Source organism: Castanea sativa, chromosome 3, assembly GCF_040712315.1.
Source record: "Castanea sativa cultivar Marrone di Chiusa Pesio chromosome 3, ASM4071231v1".
Taxonomy (NCBI): Eukaryota; Viridiplantae; Streptophyta; class Magnoliopsida; order Fagales; family Fagaceae; genus Castanea; species Castanea sativa.
In genome coordinates this window covers 51,559,802-51,582,486 of record NC_134015.1, presented here as the reverse complement: position 1 = coordinate 51,582,486, position 22,685 = coordinate 51,559,802, and the positions used below count along the sequence as shown (strand labels likewise).

Sequence of the window (22,685 nt, the reverse complement as noted above, 5' to 3'; positions counted from 1 at the left end):
AAGCTTTGCTGCTCCCCGAGGATATGGGTGAGCTCAGAAAAAAGAGAGACCACAATGTTTTTATGATTCTGAAGAAGGAACTCGCCATGGTAAGCATCTCTTCTAAACCTTATCCATTTTTATTCCTGTTATTGCATAAAACTTATAACTTTGTCTTTTTTGTATTGTTGTCTTTTCGTTCATTGGCTGTTTAGTTTGCCCATAGGGCAGAAGAGATCACCATTAGCTCATACAAATCTTTGAGGGCCGAAAAATCAAGGCGCGAAACCGCCCAAACGATCTCAGACCTACAAAAGAAAAAACTACAAGAGGTCTCAGATAATCTGGTTAAGGCAAAAAGTGAGAAATCCAGTTTGAGGGATGCTCTTCGAACAACTGTGAAACAGATCGAGGACCAACGACTGCTGCTTAGGCAAACTGATAAGAATCTTGCTGCAGCATGAAAGCTCGTTGAGGACCTTAAAAAAAATTTGAAGGAGTCTGAGAGGGTAAAAGAGGAGGCTATCAAGAGCAAAGAGAAGGCCCTTCAAGAAAAAGAAGAGGCTGAGAAGGCAAGGGAAGAGGCTAAGAATGCAAAAGACCGAGTCGAACAGGAAGGTTATGAGGTTGGTGTGAAGGAGATCACAGAAACCTTCAAAGTTCAGGTCCCCGAGGTATGCAGGCATTACTGCCTCCAAGTGTGGAACGAGGCACTCTCCCGAGCTGGGGTTGAGGCTTCTTCTACTCTTTGGAAAGCAAAAAGTGTCTACTACCCCCCAGCCATTCAAGCCTCTAACCTTCCTCAAATTGATGATGATGCTTCCCTACCACAATCTGAGGATAAGGATAGTGAGCTGGCTGAAGACTCTGCTTTTGCTGAAGATCAACTCCCCAGGCAAGCTGATCCAATAGAAGGAAAGGCACTAGAGGACACACAGCCCTCAAGTGACCTCAATGACCCTCCCAAGGACAAGCAAGGTGATCAAGCGAATTCGATAACCTTGAAGGATGATCCCAAGGGTAAAGGAATAGCTGTTGAGTCTTCGGCGCAACCTCAACTTCCTCAAGACCCTAAAGGCCCTTTGAAGATAAAGTTGAAGCAGTGACTATTCTCCTCTCGTCTTTAGCCTTTCCTTTATTTCTACTTAGTATAATTTCCGATATTTCGTAAGTACTTTTGTAATTTCAAAGAATTTTTGAATTTAATGAAAACATAAGTTCTACTTCCTTTGTTTGATGTTCTCTTTTTCTTTTGTTTTGCCTTGATCATGCTACTTCATAATTGTTTTGCCATATTTAGAACAGTAATCCTTTTACCCTTATTAGTTTACTAAAGTCAAAGCAACAACCTGGATTGATTTTTAGGCAATAAACATGTTCAACATGTCTATAAATGCATTAAGTGATGCTCATGGATTTTTATCCATTTATCACTATCTCAGGGAGGCTTTAAGATATACGTAGTTGAATTTCATTTAGATGTGGCATGGCTAAGGATCAAAACGTTTATTAGGCTTTGTTTGATACTTAGATAAGGCATATGGTCCAATGATCTAGGCATACCAAGTTTTAGTTTGATACTTAGTGAAAAGAAATGAAATGTTAATTTCCCAAAGTAGATGATCTGAGGACTAGACATAACTAAGGTTTTATTTAACACTTGATAGAAAGTATCAATTTAGACGAGGTATGTGGTCCGAGGATCCAGGCAGCAACGTTGGGGAAAAAATTAAATATATGGCAACAACGTTGGCTGCCAAGGAAACACCCTCCAAGGCAGCCAACTTGTTCATTAGAGAGCTTTGAAAATCATACAATGGATTCGCTCATAGACTCAAACACCATGAAATGGAATGAGGAGCTAATTGATGGTTTATTTGTGGAAGAGGATGCTCAGCTGATCAAGAAGATTCCTCGTAGCCAAGTTGCAACGAAGGATACCTTGTATTGGCCTTACACCACATCAGGTCACTGCACATGCAAGTCTGGTTATAGGTTCCTCAAAGAAGAATCAAAGTTGGAATCAAACCAACAAGTTCCACCAATTCACGTTAAACAGGTCTGGAATAGGATATGGCAGCTGCAAGTCCCACCGAAAATTAAAAACTTCCTTTGGTGGGCATGTCGCAATGCAATCCCTACAAAACAGGCGTTGATGAAGAGGAAAATCTTGGCTGACTCAATCTATGAGAGGTGCCATGATGCTGTAGAGGGGTCCATGCATGCTCTTTGGTCATGCCCGGAGTTGGAAGTGGTTTGGAGTGATAGTGATGAGTGGTGCTTCAGATCTGAGATTGAGTTTACAGATGTGAAGGAGTTGCTGTCATGGCTGATTGCAAAAGGTAAGTCATTAGAGTTGTTTGCTTATACGGCTTGGATTGTGTGGAATCAAAGAAATAAAGCTCGTGTGAATCAACAAGCTGCCCCTCTCCACCAAGTGGCTCAACAAGCAAAGCAAAAATTGGTGCAAGTCAAAGCTGATCTGCAGAATGATTAATTGTAGGTTACGAACAACAGTATTGGAGGGTCTAGATGGAGTGGGCCACAAGCTGGCATGGTGAAAATAAATATTGATCGAGCTGTTTCCAATCAGTCCAGAATTGGAGTGGTAATTCGGGATAATAATGGTGTTGCGTTGGCCTCTTGTTCAGAAAAAATCCATCAAGCTTACAAACCTAAAGAGGTTGAGGTGTTGGCTGCTCTAAGGGCAGTGTCCTTTGTGCTTGAATTGGGTTTCCGAAATGCTATACTCGAAGGGGACTCTCTCGATCTGATTAAAGCTTTGAAGTCAGCGGAGTGTAGCTTATCTCCAATAGGTTTGCTAATAGACGATGTGAAAAGGGTTGCAAATAATTTTGTAAGATTGTTTTATTCTCATGTTAAGAGAAACAGCAATAGGGTAGCTCATAGTCTGGCGAAAAATGCATTACGCATACCAGATTTTCAAGTATGGATGGAAGATGTCCCATCGCATATTGTTTCGTTTTTACAATCGAATGTAGTTGATTCTATTCAATAAATCTAAGTTAGCTTCTTTCTCAAAAAAAAAAAACTTCTTAAACAAAATAGTAACAATAAAAATTAGCCCAAAATAAAAACAATAATAACTATTAAAAAAAAAAAATCGACTAAACTAGACAACAATAAGTGTACATATTATTTAACAAAAAGCTTATAAAAAAAATATCTAATAATTCAAATTTGTAACGTTCAACCCATTACGTTTAAATAATCTCCAGTTTCATTTTTCTTTAAAAAATGTACCAAGAGAAATATTATAGTCATGGATTGTCCTAAGTGGTGACCACAGTTATGCTTTATTACAATTTTGCACTCCTTAAGGACTCAATTGTAGTAAATACCATTTTTTTTATATTATAATTTTATACTTCTTCTTACTTTATTACTATAATCTTAGCATTTTCAGTTCCCATAGTATTTCTTATTGATTAATTTTATTAATTTTTCTCTTTTAAATGAGGCATTTTTATAATTAAACATTAATTAAATAATATATATATTAAAATTTTTTATTTAAAATATATTTTTTTTGTTAATTAAATTTTTGTATTTAAGTTCCTCTAACATTTTTTTTAATTAATAATATAATTAATTTACTTAATTTTTTTAGACAGTAGAACCTGATTAAAGTTTAAAACTCCACAAATAAAAATTTATTTAATAATCAGTATAATAATCGGTAAAGTGTCAGATTAAAAATAAAAAAAAAGTGCGGGAAGCCGACCAGCCTGCACAGCTGTACTCCACTGCTCCTAAGTCCTATCATCCTATGCCTATGCCTATGGCTAAGTTTTACAGAAAAAACGTGTCCTACACTCCTACTCCTATCAATTATCATGGCAGAGAAGGGTACAAAGAGGGGCAGAAAAGCTATCATAGCAAAAAAAGAAAAATCGTGTCCCATCCCATCACAGTGAAAGTGTGAAACAAACTAAATATATATATTTTTAACAAAAAAAAAAGTATCTGAGTCTGTATTTTTAATTTAAGTTATAATTTTATTTTGTTTCACGCTTAACTTAATTTATTCTTCTTTTTCTTATACTAGTTGGTGTGAACTATATTAAAAAAAAAAAAAAAAAAAAAGCAAGAAAACTTCATAAGACAATCTCCAGTATATTCTTCAAATTTTTTATCGTTTGAAAAATAAACAGTGACACTTAATTATTATCTATCAACTTTTTCAAATACACATTCTAACAAATTATCTATCTCATTTAAATATTATTTCTTCATTTATTGTTTATTCTTTTTTTAATCATCATTTATTTATTTTTGACAATTATATTTTTTAATGAGAAGTGTTATGTTCATAATATTTTACGCAATACTTTTACAAAAAAATTTATGTGAAAAATTATTACTAGTTCTAATTTGAACCCACCACTAAAATTATGTTTTTACTTGTCAATATTAACTAATAACAATATATTACTTAAAATTTATTATAAAAATATAGTGAAAGTATTGAAGTAATATTTTTCATTTACGATTTTTTTATTTTTTATATTATTTTTCTTTCTTTCATTTCTTCCTCATCCATTCACGTTTCATTTCTTTTTTATCTTTTATCTTTTTATTGTTTTTCTCCACCACACAACTCCCATCTCTATCCCCGCTTCTTTTATTTTCTTATTCGCCTCCAGAACATTCCAGCACAGCAGAGAAGAGAAAAGAGAGAGAGAGAGAGAGAGAGAGAGTGAGAGGAGAAAGACTGCTGCTCGGCCGCCGCCCCACCGCCAGTGGAGATCGAGTCGCCGTAAGGACAAAGCCGGTGGAGATCGGCGTTCACCATGCAGCACCAGGCTGGGTCAGATCGGCTTGCTTTTTTTCTTTTTCTTTTTTCATATTTTCTTGTTCTGATTCAATTTTATTTTAAGAATTGGATTTTGTTTTGTGTTTGGATTATGTGAGGAACGGAGAGAATGATTCAGATCGGCTTCTATTTTTTTTTTCTTGATCTTTTATTGTTGTTCTAATTTTTTTTTCTGTTGTTGATGTTTTGATTTTAGATTTGTTGTTTAAATTATATCAGTTTTATGAGAGCAAGAATTGTTTTGTGAGTGAACGAGAGAAAAAAAGAAGCAACGGAGAGGATGAGAGAAAAAAAGAAATGTGGAGGAGAGAGAAAGAATTGATATAATCCCGGAAATGGGATTGCTAATGTACAGTAGCCCATCAGATTTGATGAGCGACTGTTCATCAGCAAAAAAAAAATTTCAGGTACAGCGAATCCATTGGAGACCATTTTTATGGTCTCATTCTCTATTATAGACAATATTTTGCCTTTACCTATACTGCTGGAGATGATCTAATGATCTGTACGTTGATTATTTCCCCTATTTGCTTGTGGTTTGTCTTTTATTTATTTATCTATTTTATTTATATTTTTATTTTCTTATACAGGTTCAATTTCCTAGACTCTATTCAAGTTCATTTGACTCAGACTGGCCTACCTTTTAAAAAGGTTGTTTCTTTTTCTCTCTCATCTTTTTTATTTGACGATTTTGAGTATACTAAATTGTTTTTTTTACATTAAAATTGTAGGGGGTGCTGAAAGTGTTTTCCCAGTACAAAAAAGGTTCAAACAAAGTGAGTGTTTATTAACTCTTTTTAACTCTTATAACATTGCGGTGATTTGGAGCCTTCACCATTGATAACCTTGATAATTGGTTTTGCTCATGTTGCTATGATGGGGGTCAGCCCTTGAATGGTCTTGTATTTGGAGGGTTCATGCAGTGTATTTCAATTTCTGATTTCCTTATATCTGTTAGTTCTCCTCTTTGATTTGTTTGTTTTTGTTACAAGTGCATAATACAAATCTTATAACATTTTCTCTTCATAGATAAACTTTATTATCTATATATTTTTTAAAAAATCTTATAACCTTTAAGGACTAAATATGTACTTAAATCTACAACTTTTAGGTCTTCACAAGTCATTTTCCATGTAGCCTCTCCTTGTGCATTTTACCAAAGAAAACTTGCACTTTTTATATTTTGATATTGAAAACGGCAGATTGAATAAATTTTTCTGATGCAGACAAATACAGTACTCAAAAAGTCAATAATACCTGATTCAATAATTGAATTTCATCGAATGTGGAAATACTTTGGAGCCTTTTGTTTTCAAATCACAGTAAGTATATTTATTAATGTTTTGAACTTAAAATTTTTTTACCGGAAGAAAATTAAAGTTTTTAATGTTCCTTCATGTTGAATTTTGTAGATGTCAACCAATTTCGAAGAATCTGATGAGGACCTTGACCGTTGTGAGTTATGACGGATGCCAACCTCATACCAATCTCATTTAAGAGCATCAGTAGAAAGGAATGAGAACTTCTACGAATTGCTGGGAACAATTATTGTTGGGGGAGATTTTGGATAGTGGAACAAGTTGTAATTAGAATTTCTACGGATAGGACAGTTCCTACCAATCTCATTTAAGAGCATCAGGAGAAAGGAATGAGAATTTCTACAAATTGCTGGGAACAATTGCTGTTGGGGAATTTTGGATAGTGGAACAAGTTGTAATTAAAATTTCTACTGATTAGGACAGTTCCTTGTTCTTTCTTTTTTATTTTTCTGTTTGTTTTTTGATGGTGTTGCTAGTGTTGTAGCTTATAGAGAAGTTGTTAGAATTATATGATCCGATGGTGTTGCTAGAAATGAAGAAAAACCTTTTTGACGGTGTTAGTTTTTTATTTTTCAACAGAAATGACCTTTTTATTTATAGCTTTTAGTCTGTTTCATCTGATTAAGATACCAAATGATCTGGCTTGGATTCTTGCTTTGTTTAATACGATCTTTATTCGCTACCAGTAGTGATACCAGTAGTGAAGGACACGTGAAAGAGTGCTCTGGTTCTGAAAGCTCGTCCTGGTAAAATTTCCAAACTGCCTTATAAAAGTCCCTTATTTCCTTGAAATGCTCCTAAATGTGCCTTTTAATATTTCTTTTCTCAATTGATTTAGACAATTCTGTTCTCTTTGGTTTAGACAAAAAGCCTCGTGTTGATTTTTTTTTTGTGGACACGGTGATGGAAAAAAATATGGTAGTGTCCAAAAGAATTCAGATATTGAATAGACAATTCAATACTCTAATAGTAATGCAAATTTCTATTTCAACTATGTGGCCTTTTTGTGTTATGCAAATGTTTCAAATATGAATTGCTGATTGCAATCTGAAAGAGGCAGTATTCAATTCTTGGATGCTTAGTCCATTTGAAAAGAATAATAGAAAAGTGAAAAAATAGAATGCCCTGTCTCTTGTGTTTTGAGGTAGTTGAGTTAATTGATTAATACATTTAATTGATTTTCATAAACTACATGTGATTTATTTATAATTTCAGTTAATAGAATGCTTAGTCCAAAATAGAATACTTAGTCCAAAATATAATTTCATAAACTACATGTGATTTATTTTCATAAATGATTTTCATAAACTACATTTGAAAAAATAGAATGCTTAGTCCAATTGATTAATACATTTAATTGATTTTCATAAACTAGATGTGATTTATTTATAATTTCAGTTAATTTATTTTAGTTAATGGACGTGTCCAGATTTATTTTGAATCAATTGTTGATTTACAATTCTGCGGGACCCTTTTTAATAAAATGCATGGGCCAATGGATGTTGGGCTTAAGTCTAAAATAAGTTTGGACCTAGGTCTAGTGTGGATTTCGGATTTGGGCTAGCTTAAGACCTGATGGGTTGGTTTGGCTAGGCTGATCAGATGTAGGCTTGAACTAGAAGATTGAACCAACGATTGGGCCTAACTGTTATCAAAAAATAAAAACGATTGGGCCTAAGGGATTGTGGATTAGCACAAGATGATTTGGGCTTGTAGGTTTTGGTCCGGGCCCAAGGCTGACTGAGACATGGGTTGGACCTCATAAATGGGTTGGACTAGACCTGGCCCAACTCTCTTATTTCCTTTGTAAGAACATTAGCATGGGGCGTAAACACCCCCTAGTTGCTATTTTAACCATTAAGAAGCCAAATACTCGCCTCCATCCTAGTTTGTATTTCTAAAAACATTTGCTAACCATGAACAGTGGGTTCTATACTAAAGCTGAGGATGCAAAATTTTTAATAATATTTTAAGAAATGATATGTCCATAAATTTTTACAATATTTTCACAATAAATCATAGGTGGCAAGTTGATATTGTTGGGCCAAAAAATAATCTTAGTGGTATGTTCAAATTTGAACCAGTAACAACTAACCACCTATGATTTGTTTTGAAAATGTTGTAAGCGTAACACCTCTCATTTTGTTCCTTAAATATAATATTTTATCCACTCTCATATCTCATTTGTCTCTATCTCTCTCTGTCTCTTGTCCCAATTGCCCATCTCTCTCCACTCTCTCCCTTGCTTCTCTTATTTCTTGACCGAACCAAAATGCTCTCTTTGGTTTGAATGAGAATAAATTGGCGATAATGGCATGTTTCTCTCTTCTTTCTCTGTTGTTCGAATCGGTTGCTGTTGGGGTTCTCTTACTTAAGTTTCAGGTTACATGATCAACCGAGAACCATGGCTGTGGTGGCGCGTGGGTTCATGGCTTGAGGTACGTGAACAACACATGCTTCACAAAAGGTAAGCTATCGAGCTTTTTTGTGCTTGTGTGTGCTTTGATGATCATGTATCGTGGTTGTTGAAGAGGGAAGAGAGCTTAGAGTTGAGCTAAGAGTGATACGGTTTAGAGAAGAGATGAGAGATTTGGGGAGGTTTAAAATTTAGATTAGTATGATTAGGATTTGAATTTTGAAGTTCATAATATATTTGAAATAAAAGAGATATAAGCTTGGGTGATGTGGCAATACTTCATTGGTGACATAGTGTGCGTTTGCATTTTACTCGGCTGGTCCCGTGGCATTGTTCATGGACCAACCAAGTGATGAAAAATGCGTGAACAATATTTTTATTAATGAAAAATATTTTGCTACAATGTTTTTTGTTTTCAATAAAATAAGTGGTAACCAAACACACCCTTAGAGATGGGAGATAGGATTTCATTAAGGCCTTTTCAAAATACTTTTCAACTCCAAGCTATGTTAAAATTTCATTTTAACCCTCCAAATTTTACAATTACATTCTTGATCCAAAACATTTCAAACTTACATTTTCAACCCAAATTGTTTTACAAAAATTGCATTTCAACCCCCTAAATGTTTTCCAAATTGTATTTTGACCTGAATCTTTCATGAAATCATAAAATGACCTTCAAAATTTCCAATAATTGCATGAGGGCCTTTTAGGCCATAAAAATGCATTTTCGATCCTTTTTGTGCCAAAATAAAATATTTTCATCCTAGAATAATAAATGGTCAAATGTCGATATTCTCATCTATACTATTTATAAGAGGATTTTTATTTTTAAGTTGGACTTTTATGTGTTTTAAAAATACCCATAAATCTTAGGTTTAATAAGAAAAAACTTAAAGATAATTTGGTTAAAATATATCTTGAACTATACTTAAAATGTCTACAAAATAGAGTATTCTTACGTTAATTCATGTTTTCAAAAAAAAAAAAAAAAAAAAATCCACGTCTTTGAACAGTAATAGTGCATTTCAAAAGCTCATTAGTGTAATCCGTTCGATTTTGAGAAGAAAGTGTCAAAAAAGTGTGATTTGCCCTGTAACATACTGTATATCATCAACAGCCTGGTCTAAAATATAAAGACTACGGTTTTACATATATACCCTCCAAGGCAATAATATCCGCAAAATCGACACCTGAAGCTAGCGTGAATCGTGATACGCATATATTTTTATTTTGGACCTTTTGATAAAGCTCCAACTACCCAGCCTTGAAGGCTATATTGGTCATTTCACCTGAACAAACCGACACGCGCCAAAGAAGTTGTGTACATTTTTATCCCTTCCCGAGCGTGTGCCACCGAATACTGGACCACGTGTCCACTCCGCAGCAAGTTTACGAAGAAACACACAAGGAAACACAAATGAGAGGAGCCTGAGAGCGAATAGTGTAAGAGCACACGGATCGATGACGTGGCAATATTTTTTGAAATCCCGCTAAATTTTTTCCTGATTCAATTTTAATTTTCGTTTTAGAGCATCCACACTGCTGGTGCTATTTTGTATTTTCTCACTTCTCTCACTTTCACTCTCACTTCTCATTTCTCTTCTCTCCACTCTGCACTCTCACTTCTCTCTATCTCGTTTTATATGGATTTTATGAGCACCACCGCCGGCGAGCTGGCCGGGGAAGCAGAGAGGAGATGAGGGAGGCCGGAGAGAGAGAAAGAAAGAACATACCTTTCTCCATTATCTCTATCTCCAAAACACTCTCTCTCTCTCTCTCGCTTTCTCTCTGCGCCGAAAACCCTAACCCTAGAGGTAAACTTCTTTGACTCGGACCGAGTTGCGCCGATTCTCACCGTTTTTCGTGGTTTTTTTTGCGGAGTTTCAGAACTGACAGCAGGTGAGTTTTTCTTCGTCTTTGATGGTACCGAGTTAGATCTCAGATCTGTTAGAGCATTCTCAACAAGAATGCCAAATATTTTAGAATTTAGCACATCAAACATTTTACTTTTTTTTACAATTTCATTTAAATAATATTATTTTTATTTTACCACTGTGACTCTCTCTTTCCGCCCCTTTCTTCACATGCACAGTTCAAGCAACTCCGGTCATAGCCACACCCACGGCTAGCCACTGCCAGCCACCACCACTATAAAAAAATAAAGAAAACCACCAGCCGGCAGCCACCACAATCCCTAACCACCAAAATCACAAACCCAAACCCACAACTTCATATCCACCGAAACCCACATCCTCATACCACCATCAACCAGAAAAATAAAAACAAAAACAACCCAGAGACCCACGACTGCCACAACTAGTACCGCCTCAACCACATCAAACACGCCTCAGCCACAGCAACCACACCTCAGTCACGGTCACACCCCCAACCACCACAATCACAAAAAACTGCAACCCACCACATCCAAAAAAATTTATCACCCAAGCAAGCTTAGATTGTTCTGGAACAATCTCTTCTTGATCGAATCGAGTAAACCCAAAACGGTGCGTTTAACCTCATGTTCTCTGGGATCCACGTAAGGCTTATTGTTGGAGCACTGTTTTCTGATCAAAACAACAAGCTATTTGATGTCGTCGTTCAAATCGAACCACAAAACCCACCACCCACCACCCACCACCCACCGACCCCTATCTCAACCCCAACAAAAAACCCACCTCCGCCCACCCACCTCGTTCTCAACCCCAACCAAAACCCACCACCCCGATCACAACCCCAGCCAAAACCTACCACTCCGATCTCAACCCCATCAAAACCGTTGCCGAGCACCACCGATACCCACCAAATCAGACCCACGAAACCCACCAAATCATGACCACAATCGCCGACCACAAACCCTTGAAGCTTAACGGAGAGCAGATGAGTGAGGGAAAGTGAGAAAGTGAGGGAGAGCCAGAGATGAGGCAGAGGCGTAGGCGTGGGAAAATGAGAGAGCCAGAAAAAAAAAAAATGAGGGAAAACAAGAGGAGATAGGCGCGAAAGGAACGAGGGAAAACAGAGATAGGCGCGTGTTTTATTAAACAAATATTTTTTCTGTTACAATCTTGGCTGCTAGAGATAGCAGTCTGAATTGCAAAAATAATAAGATTTAAGAGCATTGATGAAGTGTGTTTTTTAGCCTTTATAGTATTTGGTATGTTAAAATTTAGCATTCATAGTATTTAGCATTATTAATGAGAATACTCTTATTGTTTAACTCACTAGTAAATGTGTGTTATTTTTTGGTGAGTTCAGGCTGAAGAGTAAAGGTACTGCAGCGGCGGGAAAGAAACAATCGAAGAAAGCTGCTAGTATTTTTGGTTAATCTTGTTTTTTAAATTAAATTGTTCACATGTCCATACATTCACATGTCATCATAGGATAGCTTATATATGTCATTTATGATTCACATGTCATCCTAGAGTATATTATACACACATTTTGTGCATTACATGTCACCCTAGGGTAGATTTTACATGTTATAGATCCACTTGTCCTTCTTAGGATAGACTTGCATCCTTTTGAATTTTTTCAGTTAAAAAATTTGAAGCCTAAAAAATTGCAAAATATTTCCACCTTCAATGTTTTAACCGTTTTTTCATTTCATGTCAAAATTTTTCGAAAATGGATGATTAATAATTGCCCTAAGTACAATTGTTAGAATTGCCCTTTATATATTGATATTGAAAACATCATATTGAATAAATTTTTCTGATGCAGACTAATATGGTACTCAAAAAGTCAATACCTAATACAATAATTGAATTTCAATTATTAGGTATCGAATTTCAATACCTAGTATTAGGTATTGACTTTTTGAGTACCGTATTTGCCTGCATAAGCAAAAGTTATTTAAAATAAGGGTTATATTTTTATATATATATATATATATATATATATATATATATATATATATATATATATATATATATATATATATAAAATAAGGATTCTGTAACAAAAAGCCAAGTTGTTATACAAAATCTTATTTTAAATGGAGTAAGGATTTTTCCTTTAAAATAAGGGAGAAGATTTTTTCCTTCTTTTTTTTTTTTTGATTTTTTTTTCAAATATGGGTTTTTGTTTGATGGTTCATGTTTAGACTTTAGACTTTAGATGAAAGAAGAATCCTTTTATATATATATATATATATATATATATATACACACACAAATATATAGGATTTTAGCAAGTATATTTTGCATATAATTATTATTTTGCTAAGATTGTAAGAAGGAATTTGAAATAGTTGGGGTGGGTTGTAGTCCTCCGCCCCCTTTAACTTTGTTAGTACTCTTCTTTGAGAGTATCTTCCCCCTCATATTGGAATTGAGTTAAAATGTTCAAAATTTCCTCATTAGAAATAAGTTCAGCAATAACTATTTGGAAACAAAAATAAAAAAATTTCAATATTATGCAAACATATAAAATAGAACAAATAAAAAAAATCTTAAAATTCTCTAAATTAAAAAAATTCATAAAACTATCTCACCGTCAATGAGATCCAAAAGCTGCTTTCCAATTGGGTCTACAATATTAAATTATGGAATCTTCAAATCTAGTAGCTCCTCTTAGTATGTTATTTGAAATGATAATTTTATTCTTGAAAGTATTTAGCAAACTACCTTTAAATTCATTTGGAAATTTAGTATTCTTATCATTATTAGAATTACTATTTAGAGATATTTTGCTAAGTACTTAGAGGAATAGAATCATCGTTCCAACTAACATACGATGAATGCTACTATTTTTGAGGTCTCAAAATTTAATATTGCAAATTTAATTGAAAAGCAACTTTTGGATCTTATTGTAATGAAATAGTTTTATGAACTTTTTTTTAATTTAGATAATTTTAAGATTTTTTTATTTATTATATGTTTGCATAATATTTGAGATTTTTAAAAAAAAAATGTAGTTATTGCAAATCTTATTTCTAATGAGGAATTTTTGAGCATTTCAGCTCTAGTGTGAGAGAGAAGATACTCCCAAAGAAGAGTACTAGGAGAGCCATGTCCCTTCTCACTTTTTGAAATTCTTCTTACAATTTTAACAAAACCATAAATTATATGCAAAATATACTTGCCACCTATATTTTTGAGAAAAACAAATACACCACAAATTTAGTAAGTTCAGTCTCAAATTTCGTATTTGGTAAAAAAAAATAAAAATTAATATAAAGAAGGAAAAAAATTCCAAATTGACAAAATATAATAATAAAGTGAGACCAAAGGGATGGGAAGGGAGTGTAAAGAGTGGAGTGAGAGAGCCAAGAGAGAGTTTTGGTTGGTGGAATATTGGGATGGAGAAGAAGTGTTTGTTAGATGTCCTTGTGTTAAAAGTCGAAATGAGGGGTGGGTGTGATCGGATGTGGGTGTGAATGTGTATAGTTCATGAAGGTACAAAGATTGGCAAACGCTTCTGAATGCATCAAGAACATGGCTGCGGCTTCTGCCACTCTTTTTTTAAGTTTCTCTCTTATTCAAGAGACTAGGTATCTATCTCCAAAAGGAGGGAGATACATACAAAGTAATGGTCCGTTTGGATTGAGGGGGAGTTAAGTAGATTTAGTCCAAAACTAGCCAATTTTAAGCTAACTCTACTCCCCTCTATTCTCTCTTTTCCCCCCTCTATCCAAACAAGCCATAAAAGATTGTGCCTGGTTTTGAACTCTTGTCTCGTTTGTAACTCTTAACTGGACTTCAATGATACCCAAATACTCATTGATCCGCTGTCAATCCATGATGGCGGCCAACTTGTGAACACATCTTTACAACTTTACATTGATGGTACCAATCCTTGGGGAGTCTAGCATCACGTATGCTAAATGCTAAACAAACTCAACTGCATCAAATATTTTGAATCTAAAAATATTTAGCATTTTCTATATTTATGATTACTTTCCCTTCATACCGTCCAACTTTTACTTGAAATTTCTTTGTTCTCTATTTGGGTTTTGCAGTTTGCATGTGTGTTATTGGCATGGAGAAGCAAAATAATTGCCAAAAGTTTTTATTTAAATAGTAATTCTAATAATGATCATGGCAATGTTCCTCTTGCAGTTGCGTTGGCTTGGTGATAAATATATGTGTGGCCCTGATGGAAATGATATTCCCAAAAAAAAAAAAATCCCCATTTAAGTATTGTATTTCAACATGAGGCAAGTTTTATGATTATTGATATAAATCATAAAATGCAATCAGTTTGATGTTTGTTGTTACCAAATAATGAGATTGATGTTTTGCAGACATGGAAGGAGGAGATGCAGTATGTCTACACAGGAGAAGCCAGCTTTCCTGAAATAGTCCCATGAAATCAATATAGATTTCGTTATTTCCTGCTAATGAAATGTGGATTAAAATTGGGGTTGATGTTAATATTTATGATGGTTATAACTGCCAAATTCTGTCTTAAATTTACTTAAGAGCCTTCTTCTGAGTTCTAACCCACTGCTTCATTCAATAGAAAAGTAAGTAATAGTTTTGAGAAGGAAAATTATTAGAGCTTTGTTTAGTTTTATTAGGCCCATATAAATGTTCCATCACAAATACTAGCTTAACCAATTCTGTTCAGGGTATGCACTATTATAGTTCTCTTCTTGTTTCCTATTTGCTAGAAGAAAGCCTCTATCTCTCTCTCTCTCCATTTCTTTATGTGTTTTTGCATGTGTGTCCTTGTTTGTCTAAACTGAAGGCAATTGCAATGCAGGTATGAGCTGAATGTTGATTTGTTGGATGTCCATGCTGAAAAAAGCACGTTCCATCGATTTGATGGAATCAATGTTAAGTATAATCCTTGCGGACAGAGTAGAATCAGAGGGATATTCTTAAAGCAGGGCAACCTTATCCAAGGTTTGCTTTGTAATTGCAGTTTGAAACTTGCTTTTTGTCTGCATAATCTTTAATGGTTGCAAACTGGAATGAAAATCAATTGCATTTAGAGAAACATTTTGAAATTAGTACCAGCTATATCTTTTGTCCTTCATATTTGATTTATCATTTTCATTATAAGTTCCAAAGTTTGGAAAAACATCAAACAAACATAAACATATTATTTAGAACTCTAGTTTTTTTAATACCAGAATTCAACAGGTATGTTTACAACTATCAAGTGTCATGTGTCCCTAAACTGGTTTTACAATATATACTAGGTAAATTAATTTAAATGGATTTTTGAATCTGAGAATATGGTTGTATGTTAGCAATATATTGTTGACTAGTGTAAGAAACGCTTTTTGGTGGATGGAACAGGTTTGAATAAGCATGTTTAGCAGTGTTATCTTAATTACTTGGGTTGGCTGTGTGAATATTTTCTTTCCATTTTTACTATAAGCCATATGTTAATCACCCGAAGTGAATCCCCAAGCACGAGACCAATCAAACAAAGTCCCTGCAAATGAAGTTGTGACTTGATCCCTGGAACGCTCTAATTCCTCAAATATATGATTATTGTGCTACATCCAAATAATCCACATCACACACTGCATTACCAAATTCCAAATATTTGACGAATGCTTTCCCAAACAATTCCTTCACCTTGCCAATAGATCAATCACCCTCTTTGGTAAAACCCAAGAGACTCCAAAAGATCTAATTGCAAAACTCAATAACCGGGGAGCCCCCTCACAAAGAATCAAGAAATGGTTAACATCCTCCCCACTACATTGGCATAGGCAACACCAATCCACTATTGTGACTCATCAACACATTTGCCAGAGACACCTCCCTATTCATAGCCTTCTCAAATAAAAGTGAGAAAGTCACTTTCAGTGGCTGATCTCCCCAGCAGCAGTCATGCCAAGACCGAACCTTACTCCCTAAGCCAGTCTAAAAAGTGTAGGCCTATATCCTATATCAGTCTCCCTAAGCCAATCTAAAAAGTGTTGGCCTATATCCTATATCAGTGGGACATACGACTGCTGCACATATAAAATTGATTCATTTCAATGGAAAATTTTCTGTGCTGTAATGTTGTTGGTGTTGGTTACTTGGTTTTCATTTGGGCATGCCTATCTCAATCTCATTAGTTGCCTCTTAAATATAACTCAATAATTACACCAATTAGACTCTTGGTGGTCTCAAAATAATAAATTTTAAAAAAATCTATTTGAAGAAATATTTTCTTTGCAATTATGTCATATGATGACACACTCGCTAACTTCATTTACCTTTTACATCATAGATATTACAGCTTGGCTGCATTTTAAGAATATGTCACTTTTCCTATTTCATTTTAACTGCCAGCTTTCATTTTTGTATTTTGGAATTGAAAATAATAATAATGCAAGCTTTTGTTGGAATTACATTGTAAGCACTGGATCTAAAGTCTCAAGTTACAGCCTACCAGGTACTCAGGTACTGCTCATAAATATTATATGAGTGAAAAGAGCACAACTGAATGAAAGATGGAAGTATGTTTTACTCCTGTCACATAATGAGCGATAGAGTTGCCAATACTTTTTCCCATAAAATGTCTACTTCAAAAATCAATGTATTATTCTCCCATAATACTTTATTTTAAAAGCATGTGTGCACCTCAATTTGCCTGTTGATTTACCTTTAATGGAGAGTTCTGAAAAGTTATGCTAAAAGTTCAACATTTTTGCTCTTCCTCAAATTTGTGCATTTGTCAACTAAGCCACTTATCTTGGGACAGACAGAAACATAGTAATTGAATAAGGAAATCGATAGATTGGCAGGATGTCCATTTGGTGAGGATTAGAAATTAAGGACACTATGGTACATGTGATTCTTAAGTGATATTTTGAGGTAAAATGGTTGCTCTGACTTCACTTTTTGTGTCTTATGATGTACTCTGTCCTTGTTCAGGTTGAGCCTCTGTTATTTATAACTGATGATGACGTTTTACTCAATGCATTTGAAAGGCCAGCTGATTCTGGCATGCAGCAGGGCATGGAAAGTACAACCCTACTGAGTGAGTGTTGATGAACTTTTAAATTCAGTAAATTCTCTATTTTTTTTGTGTGTATATATATGTATGTATGTATGTATGAATGTATGTATGTGTACAGGCGATTTTGTTTTTTCGCTCATGAGTATACAGACGAAGTTTTTACTTTTTTAGTTCTCACACTTCATTTGATATTAGACGATCCAGATCCCAATGTTATCAGAATCATGATCCAGATTGTAGAATTATATGATGGGCAGCTGCTTCCATCCCGAACTGCCCATAACTCAGCCATAGAACTTGATTTGCCAATATGTCTGGAGAAGCCGAGAACCCATTTGCCCTCATTCTGAAAAATGCCACCTCCACCAGCCAACCCTGGATTACCCAATGACTAACCATCTGTATTTAGTTTTATCCACCCCCTAGGGGGTTTCTCCCACCTGATAGGCTTAAGGACAACACGGGTTGGTGCTTGGTAATTCACTGCACAGTAGGCAAACTCCTTTGGTCTTTGAAGAATCTTGACATGAAGATCAACTGGGAAAGGGTTGTTCCGGAACATAATAGCATTTCTTTTTAACCAAATGCACCACTCGCCAAATAAGAAAATAGAAGACCAGTGGGTTTGACCTCTGGTAGCTCCAGACTTGAATTTTGTATTAGCCACAAACCAACTTAGCAAGTTTCCTCCAAAGAAAGCGTTGTCATTTCTTTGGACCCCAAAATTCCACCAAACCTGCTTGATCACCTCACAGTCACGAAGGATATGAATAATAGTCTCTGTTTCATGTTTACAAAGCGGGCAAAGTAGGTCTGAATTAATATCTTGCGCGGCAAGGCATGTTTTAACTCCTATGCTATTGTGAAGGCACTTCCAAATGAAATATTGGATTTTGGGGAGGGTTCTCAATTTCCAAATCCACTCCCCCTCAGAAGGAGTAATCTCGCTGCTAATAGCTAAATCATAAGCACTTTTTAGATCAAAAACACCTTGAGGATTGCAGGCCCAGGCAAGTTTATCAGGTCTCGGGATGGAAGCGGCACATGGAATGGCTTGAATTTCAAGTTTATATGGTAGGGGGAGCTCCATAGTGATTTTTGACCACTCCCATCCCCTATCCGAAACTACATCCCTTACTCTTAAGACCATTCTCCTCCTGAGTAAGAGGCCCCTGAATGACACTCCTTAGAGTATTCGACCATCCTAGGCAAACTTTCATCGCCTACTTAATTGGGCTTTCAAGCGGAGTAACACTTCATATTCCCATCAATCAAGTGGCTTTAAAATGCGGCCGAACCCAATGCAAGATCTTCATTTAATTACATAATCTAATTAAATAATCCATCCAATTGAGTGTGTGCACGTGTTTGTAGCCGCAGTATATAAAAATTAAGCGTGAGTTACATGCGTCTTGGCTTTAAAACATTCACTTTCACAGATTATCTTTTTCCTTAGGCTGCATGGCTTCGACCCAATTTGGGAAATTCATTAGCCGATCTAGAAAAGTGTGTCCGGTATGAGAGCATGAGAGTGAAAATCAAAATTTGTTTTCAACTTTGAAATAGAAATACATAGGTAGTGATTGTTGCATTTTCTTCAACAATGTTATGACTTTGAAAAACAACAGAAATTGCAAGCGATCCCAAACTCGAGGCATAAAAATATAATAACCGTTAAAAAATATAAAAGAAATTAATATTGAAAAAACCCAAAAGCCTATTAAGATTAATGATTATATTGCTGGCAAATTGCTTCTCTATTCAATCATCTTGTGACCAAGTGTATATAAGCGTTATGTAAAGCTTAGTGTAAAAGAAACTTTGCTGGGAAAGAATTTCCAAATGCATTCTAGGATGTTGCACAATATTCTAATAATGTAAAAGAGTAACGAAATCCATTCATGCAGCTTCTTTATCTGTGGAAAAAAGAAGTTATGTTTAAGTTTTACTACTACCAAAATATTGAGAATAAACTCCTCGTTTTAAAAAAAGTGGAAGCAAGGGCTCTACCTTCAACCTCAGGGCTCTACTTGAACATGAATTACATAATTTGTAAAATCAAAGCTGATAATATCTTGGCAAAAGTTCTATTAAATAGTTGGGTTTTTGTTTTATTTATGAATATTTTGGCTTTCTTTTACTGGTACAAATATGTGTGTATATATTTATATATATGCACACATTATTTTCTTCATTTTCGATTGTTATTATATGTGATTACTGATGTACATTTTGAGAACAAATAAAAGACAGATTGCAAGGGAGAATCCGTTACAGGGCAACCACCTGTCGGAGTTTATGAAAACAGACATTTTATTTCTCATTTTTTATGTCCATTTTATTTTTTAATGTAATTCTACAGTTCTGTTATATTTTAAACTGTTCAAAAAAGTCAAGCATTTTATGCATACTAAAAAAAAGTAAGTGAAGATTACAAATCGATGTATATTATTTTTATTAGAAAATATAGTCTTTATTTTTTTGGGTCTGTGTGAACTACTATTCAACAGACAAATATGGGTAAAGACGTGTAGCATTTTATTACCCAATGCAAGTAAGAATGAGAAATTGTCTACCATCATATTTTATAGATCGATGTAAACACTTTAGATATATTAAAATTATGATTATACATCAAATGTCTCTCTAAAGCATACCCATCCGATCTCTACTCCAAAAGCCAAAATCTTAAACAAGAAATATAGGAAAAAAAATCTTTTAAGGAACTGAATGGGCATCAAAGAAAGGTCAAAGTGAGCTTTTTTTTTTCCCATCTAACTCGAAAGTTCCTTCCTAAGGCACGCGAAGAATTAGTATGGTGAACTTCATAACTTATTTATTTGTTATTATTATTATTTATCTAATTAAGTGTCTTTAGAGGGAATTTTTATTTTTAAACCGCAAGAAAAACAATAATATATTAATAATGCAATTTTATAACGCTTTTTTTCTTGGGTAGATAATCAAGCTTTACATTCTTATATATATCACCGTGTAAATCTATGTTATGAAAATAACCCGAATTTAGCTCCCCTTCAAACACACACATTACTGTAACTTTAAAAATACCAAATATAGCTTTAAGTAATTAGACCATTAGTATTTTTTATTGGAACAAATTCACCATTAGATTCAGTGGTAGAGCCAGGTTTTTAAGGCGGGGGCAAGATTAAACATATAATTTGATTCTTCTAAATAAATAAATAAATGTAAAATATATCAATATATCTATGATCATTTATGGTAGACTCAATGGCTTGAATGGTATTAAAATTTTAATAGAGACTCTAGGTTTCAGATTGAAAGAGGCTGGTACCAAATGAAGAAAAAAAAAATTGATGGGAGGTGTGCTTAAAAGTAGCGGTAGAGAGGATTAGGATCTGGTGGAGGGTGCAATCAACCTCTCTCTCTTGCAACATTTTTTTTTTACCATTTTTACTTGTTGACTTTAATTTTTTAACTATTTTTTTTATTCAATGATGGAAAGAAATTGTTTTAATTTTTTCATGACTAGGTGGACCCATTATTTTAATATTAGAGTTTATGTAAGACCGTAGATGGCGTAAGAAAAGTTGTTTTGGGAATTGGAAAAAAAGAAAAAAGTAAAAGTTGTTTATGTGCCCCTCGCCTCCGCCTCCGCCTCCCCTCAACCCTAATTAGATTATATATTCTTTTTATACTTTAGATTACAAATTTTTAGGATAATTAAAGATTAATAACTATGTCATTTATAAAATATTTAAATTTTAACTTTTTAAAATTTTAAATTATGTATAAAAGATGAGTTCTAGATCGAATATTAAATAATATCTGATTATTATAGAATTCAGCATTTATATTAAGAACATACGAAGATATAATCCAATCGTAAAATTTTCAAGTTTTTTTTATCTAATAAAAAATTATTAAATGTTGTAAGAGCATCCATAACATTGGAGCCAAATTTTTAGTTTTTTAACACTACAAAAAGTTACTTTATCTATTTTACCATCTTACATTCAACAGCAATGGTTTTATCTTAGTTTTTAACACAGTAAAATAATATAAGTACTACAATAAAATAATATTTCATTCAACCACCAAAACACAACCACAACAAAAAATAGTGTGAAAACAAGTTAGACATTAGGAGAGACATAGAGAGGTAGTGAACAAAAGCAGTTTGAACATAATATATATATATATATATATATATATATATATATATATATATATTACCTTTCAACTACAGTGCACAGCCAAAAGTAGTTGTGCATTATAGCTGTGGAGCCAAAAAATATAGTTTTCGCTCCACTATTGCAGGGTACATTTTGATATTTAGTGGTGCTAAAAATAGTTATATAGCTATTTAACACTACTATTGCTAGTACTCTAATTAAATCAAAGTTAAATCTAGTGTAACTTAATTTTCATATATATATATATATATATATATATATGTATATATATAATATGGAATTCTGCAATATTATATTCCCACCTCTTTCGTCCTACGTGGCATTAAAAATTTCCATGATAAGGTATAATATGTATGTGCCTTTTACCGTCGTAGTTAAGTTGGCATGGTGAGGATAATTCATTTTTCTAAAATTGTTAAAAGAATTTTATCAAAGAGAAAACAATACAATTACTCTATTAGAATAAACTGGACAGGAAAAGCTTTTTATGATGTGATTTCCTCCATCCAAATAGCTAGACGCAAGTTATAACCCATTGACAAGACTGCCAACCAAAGTAAAGCCCTATTCGGAGTTAAGAAGTAGAACTGTAGAAGTGCTCCACTAACTCCTATTGCTACCAAGAAGCTCCAAAAATTGAATCACAAAGTCTATTACTTTCCAATCCAGGGCCTATAGGGATGAACACGAAACTTGAAGTCATAAGCTTGTCTCATTTCTATGATTCCATGGATGCCAACTAATAATTCAGAAGATCGATAGGTCCAGGTTGCTCAAGTGAACTATCATATGGATAGTAATTTCAACAAAAAGAAGCGGAAGATAAATTTCTGATATCTCCATTGTATGGACAATCATCTTACTATTTGCTAGAACAAGATTTATGCATATGTGAAACCAAGCTTATTTTAGGAAAAAAAAAAAACTACCAGTATTAGTGATCTATATAGTGATACTTTTTCTCACATAAATATGAGTTACAGTGTTATGGGTCCGTTTGAATAGAACTTATTGTTGAAAACTGAAAACACTGTAGCAAAATAATT

At 34.0% G+C, this 22,685-nt stretch overlaps 2 protein-coding genes and 1 long non-coding RNA gene across 7 annotated transcripts; all 3 read left to right on the top strand.

Moving 5' to 3' along the window:
- The first annotated feature begins 1,795 nt into the window (after positions 1–1,795).
- LOC142629128 (uncharacterized) lies at positions 1,796–2,476 on the top strand. Its single transcript, XM_075803112.1, has one exon. It carries the CDS (start codon positions 1,796–1,798, stop codon positions 2,474–2,476), a length of 681 nt encoding a protein of 226 aa, XP_075659227.1.
- Positions 2,477–2,533: 57 nt separating this feature from the next.
- Positions 2,534–2,998, top strand: LOC142629127 (uncharacterized). The gene has a single exon (XM_075803111.1). It carries the CDS (start codon positions 2,534–2,536, stop codon positions 2,996–2,998), a length of 465 nt encoding a protein of 154 aa, XP_075659226.1.
- Positions 2,999–10,101: 7,103 nt separating this feature from the next.
- On the top strand, positions 10,102–19,945 carry LOC142628136 (uncharacterized). 5 transcript variants are annotated; one of them, XR_012842986.1, is made up of 6 exons: positions 10,102–10,453; positions 11,807–11,871; positions 14,611–14,708; positions 14,796–15,017; positions 15,257–15,399; positions 17,377–19,945. It is a non-coding gene; the product is annotated as an uncharacterized LOC142628136 (long non-coding RNA). The 5 variants fall into 5 exon arrangements; XR_012842985.1 differs by having other exon boundaries at positions 14,796–15,399; positions 17,377–17,482; positions 17,657–19,945; XR_012842988.1 differs by having other exon boundaries at positions 11,807–11,820; positions 14,796–15,399.
- Positions 19,946–22,685: the final 2,740 nt, after the last annotated feature.

Excerpts from the sequence above, each read along its gene's own strand:
- LOC142629127 (XM_075803111.1), top strand. The coding sequence starts at position 2,534 with ATGGTGAAAATAAATATTGATCGAGCTGTTTCCAATCAGTCCAGAATT.
- LOC142629128 (XM_075803112.1), top strand. The coding sequence starts at position 1,796 with ATGGATTCGCTCATAGACTCAAACACCATGAAATGGAATGAGGAGCTA.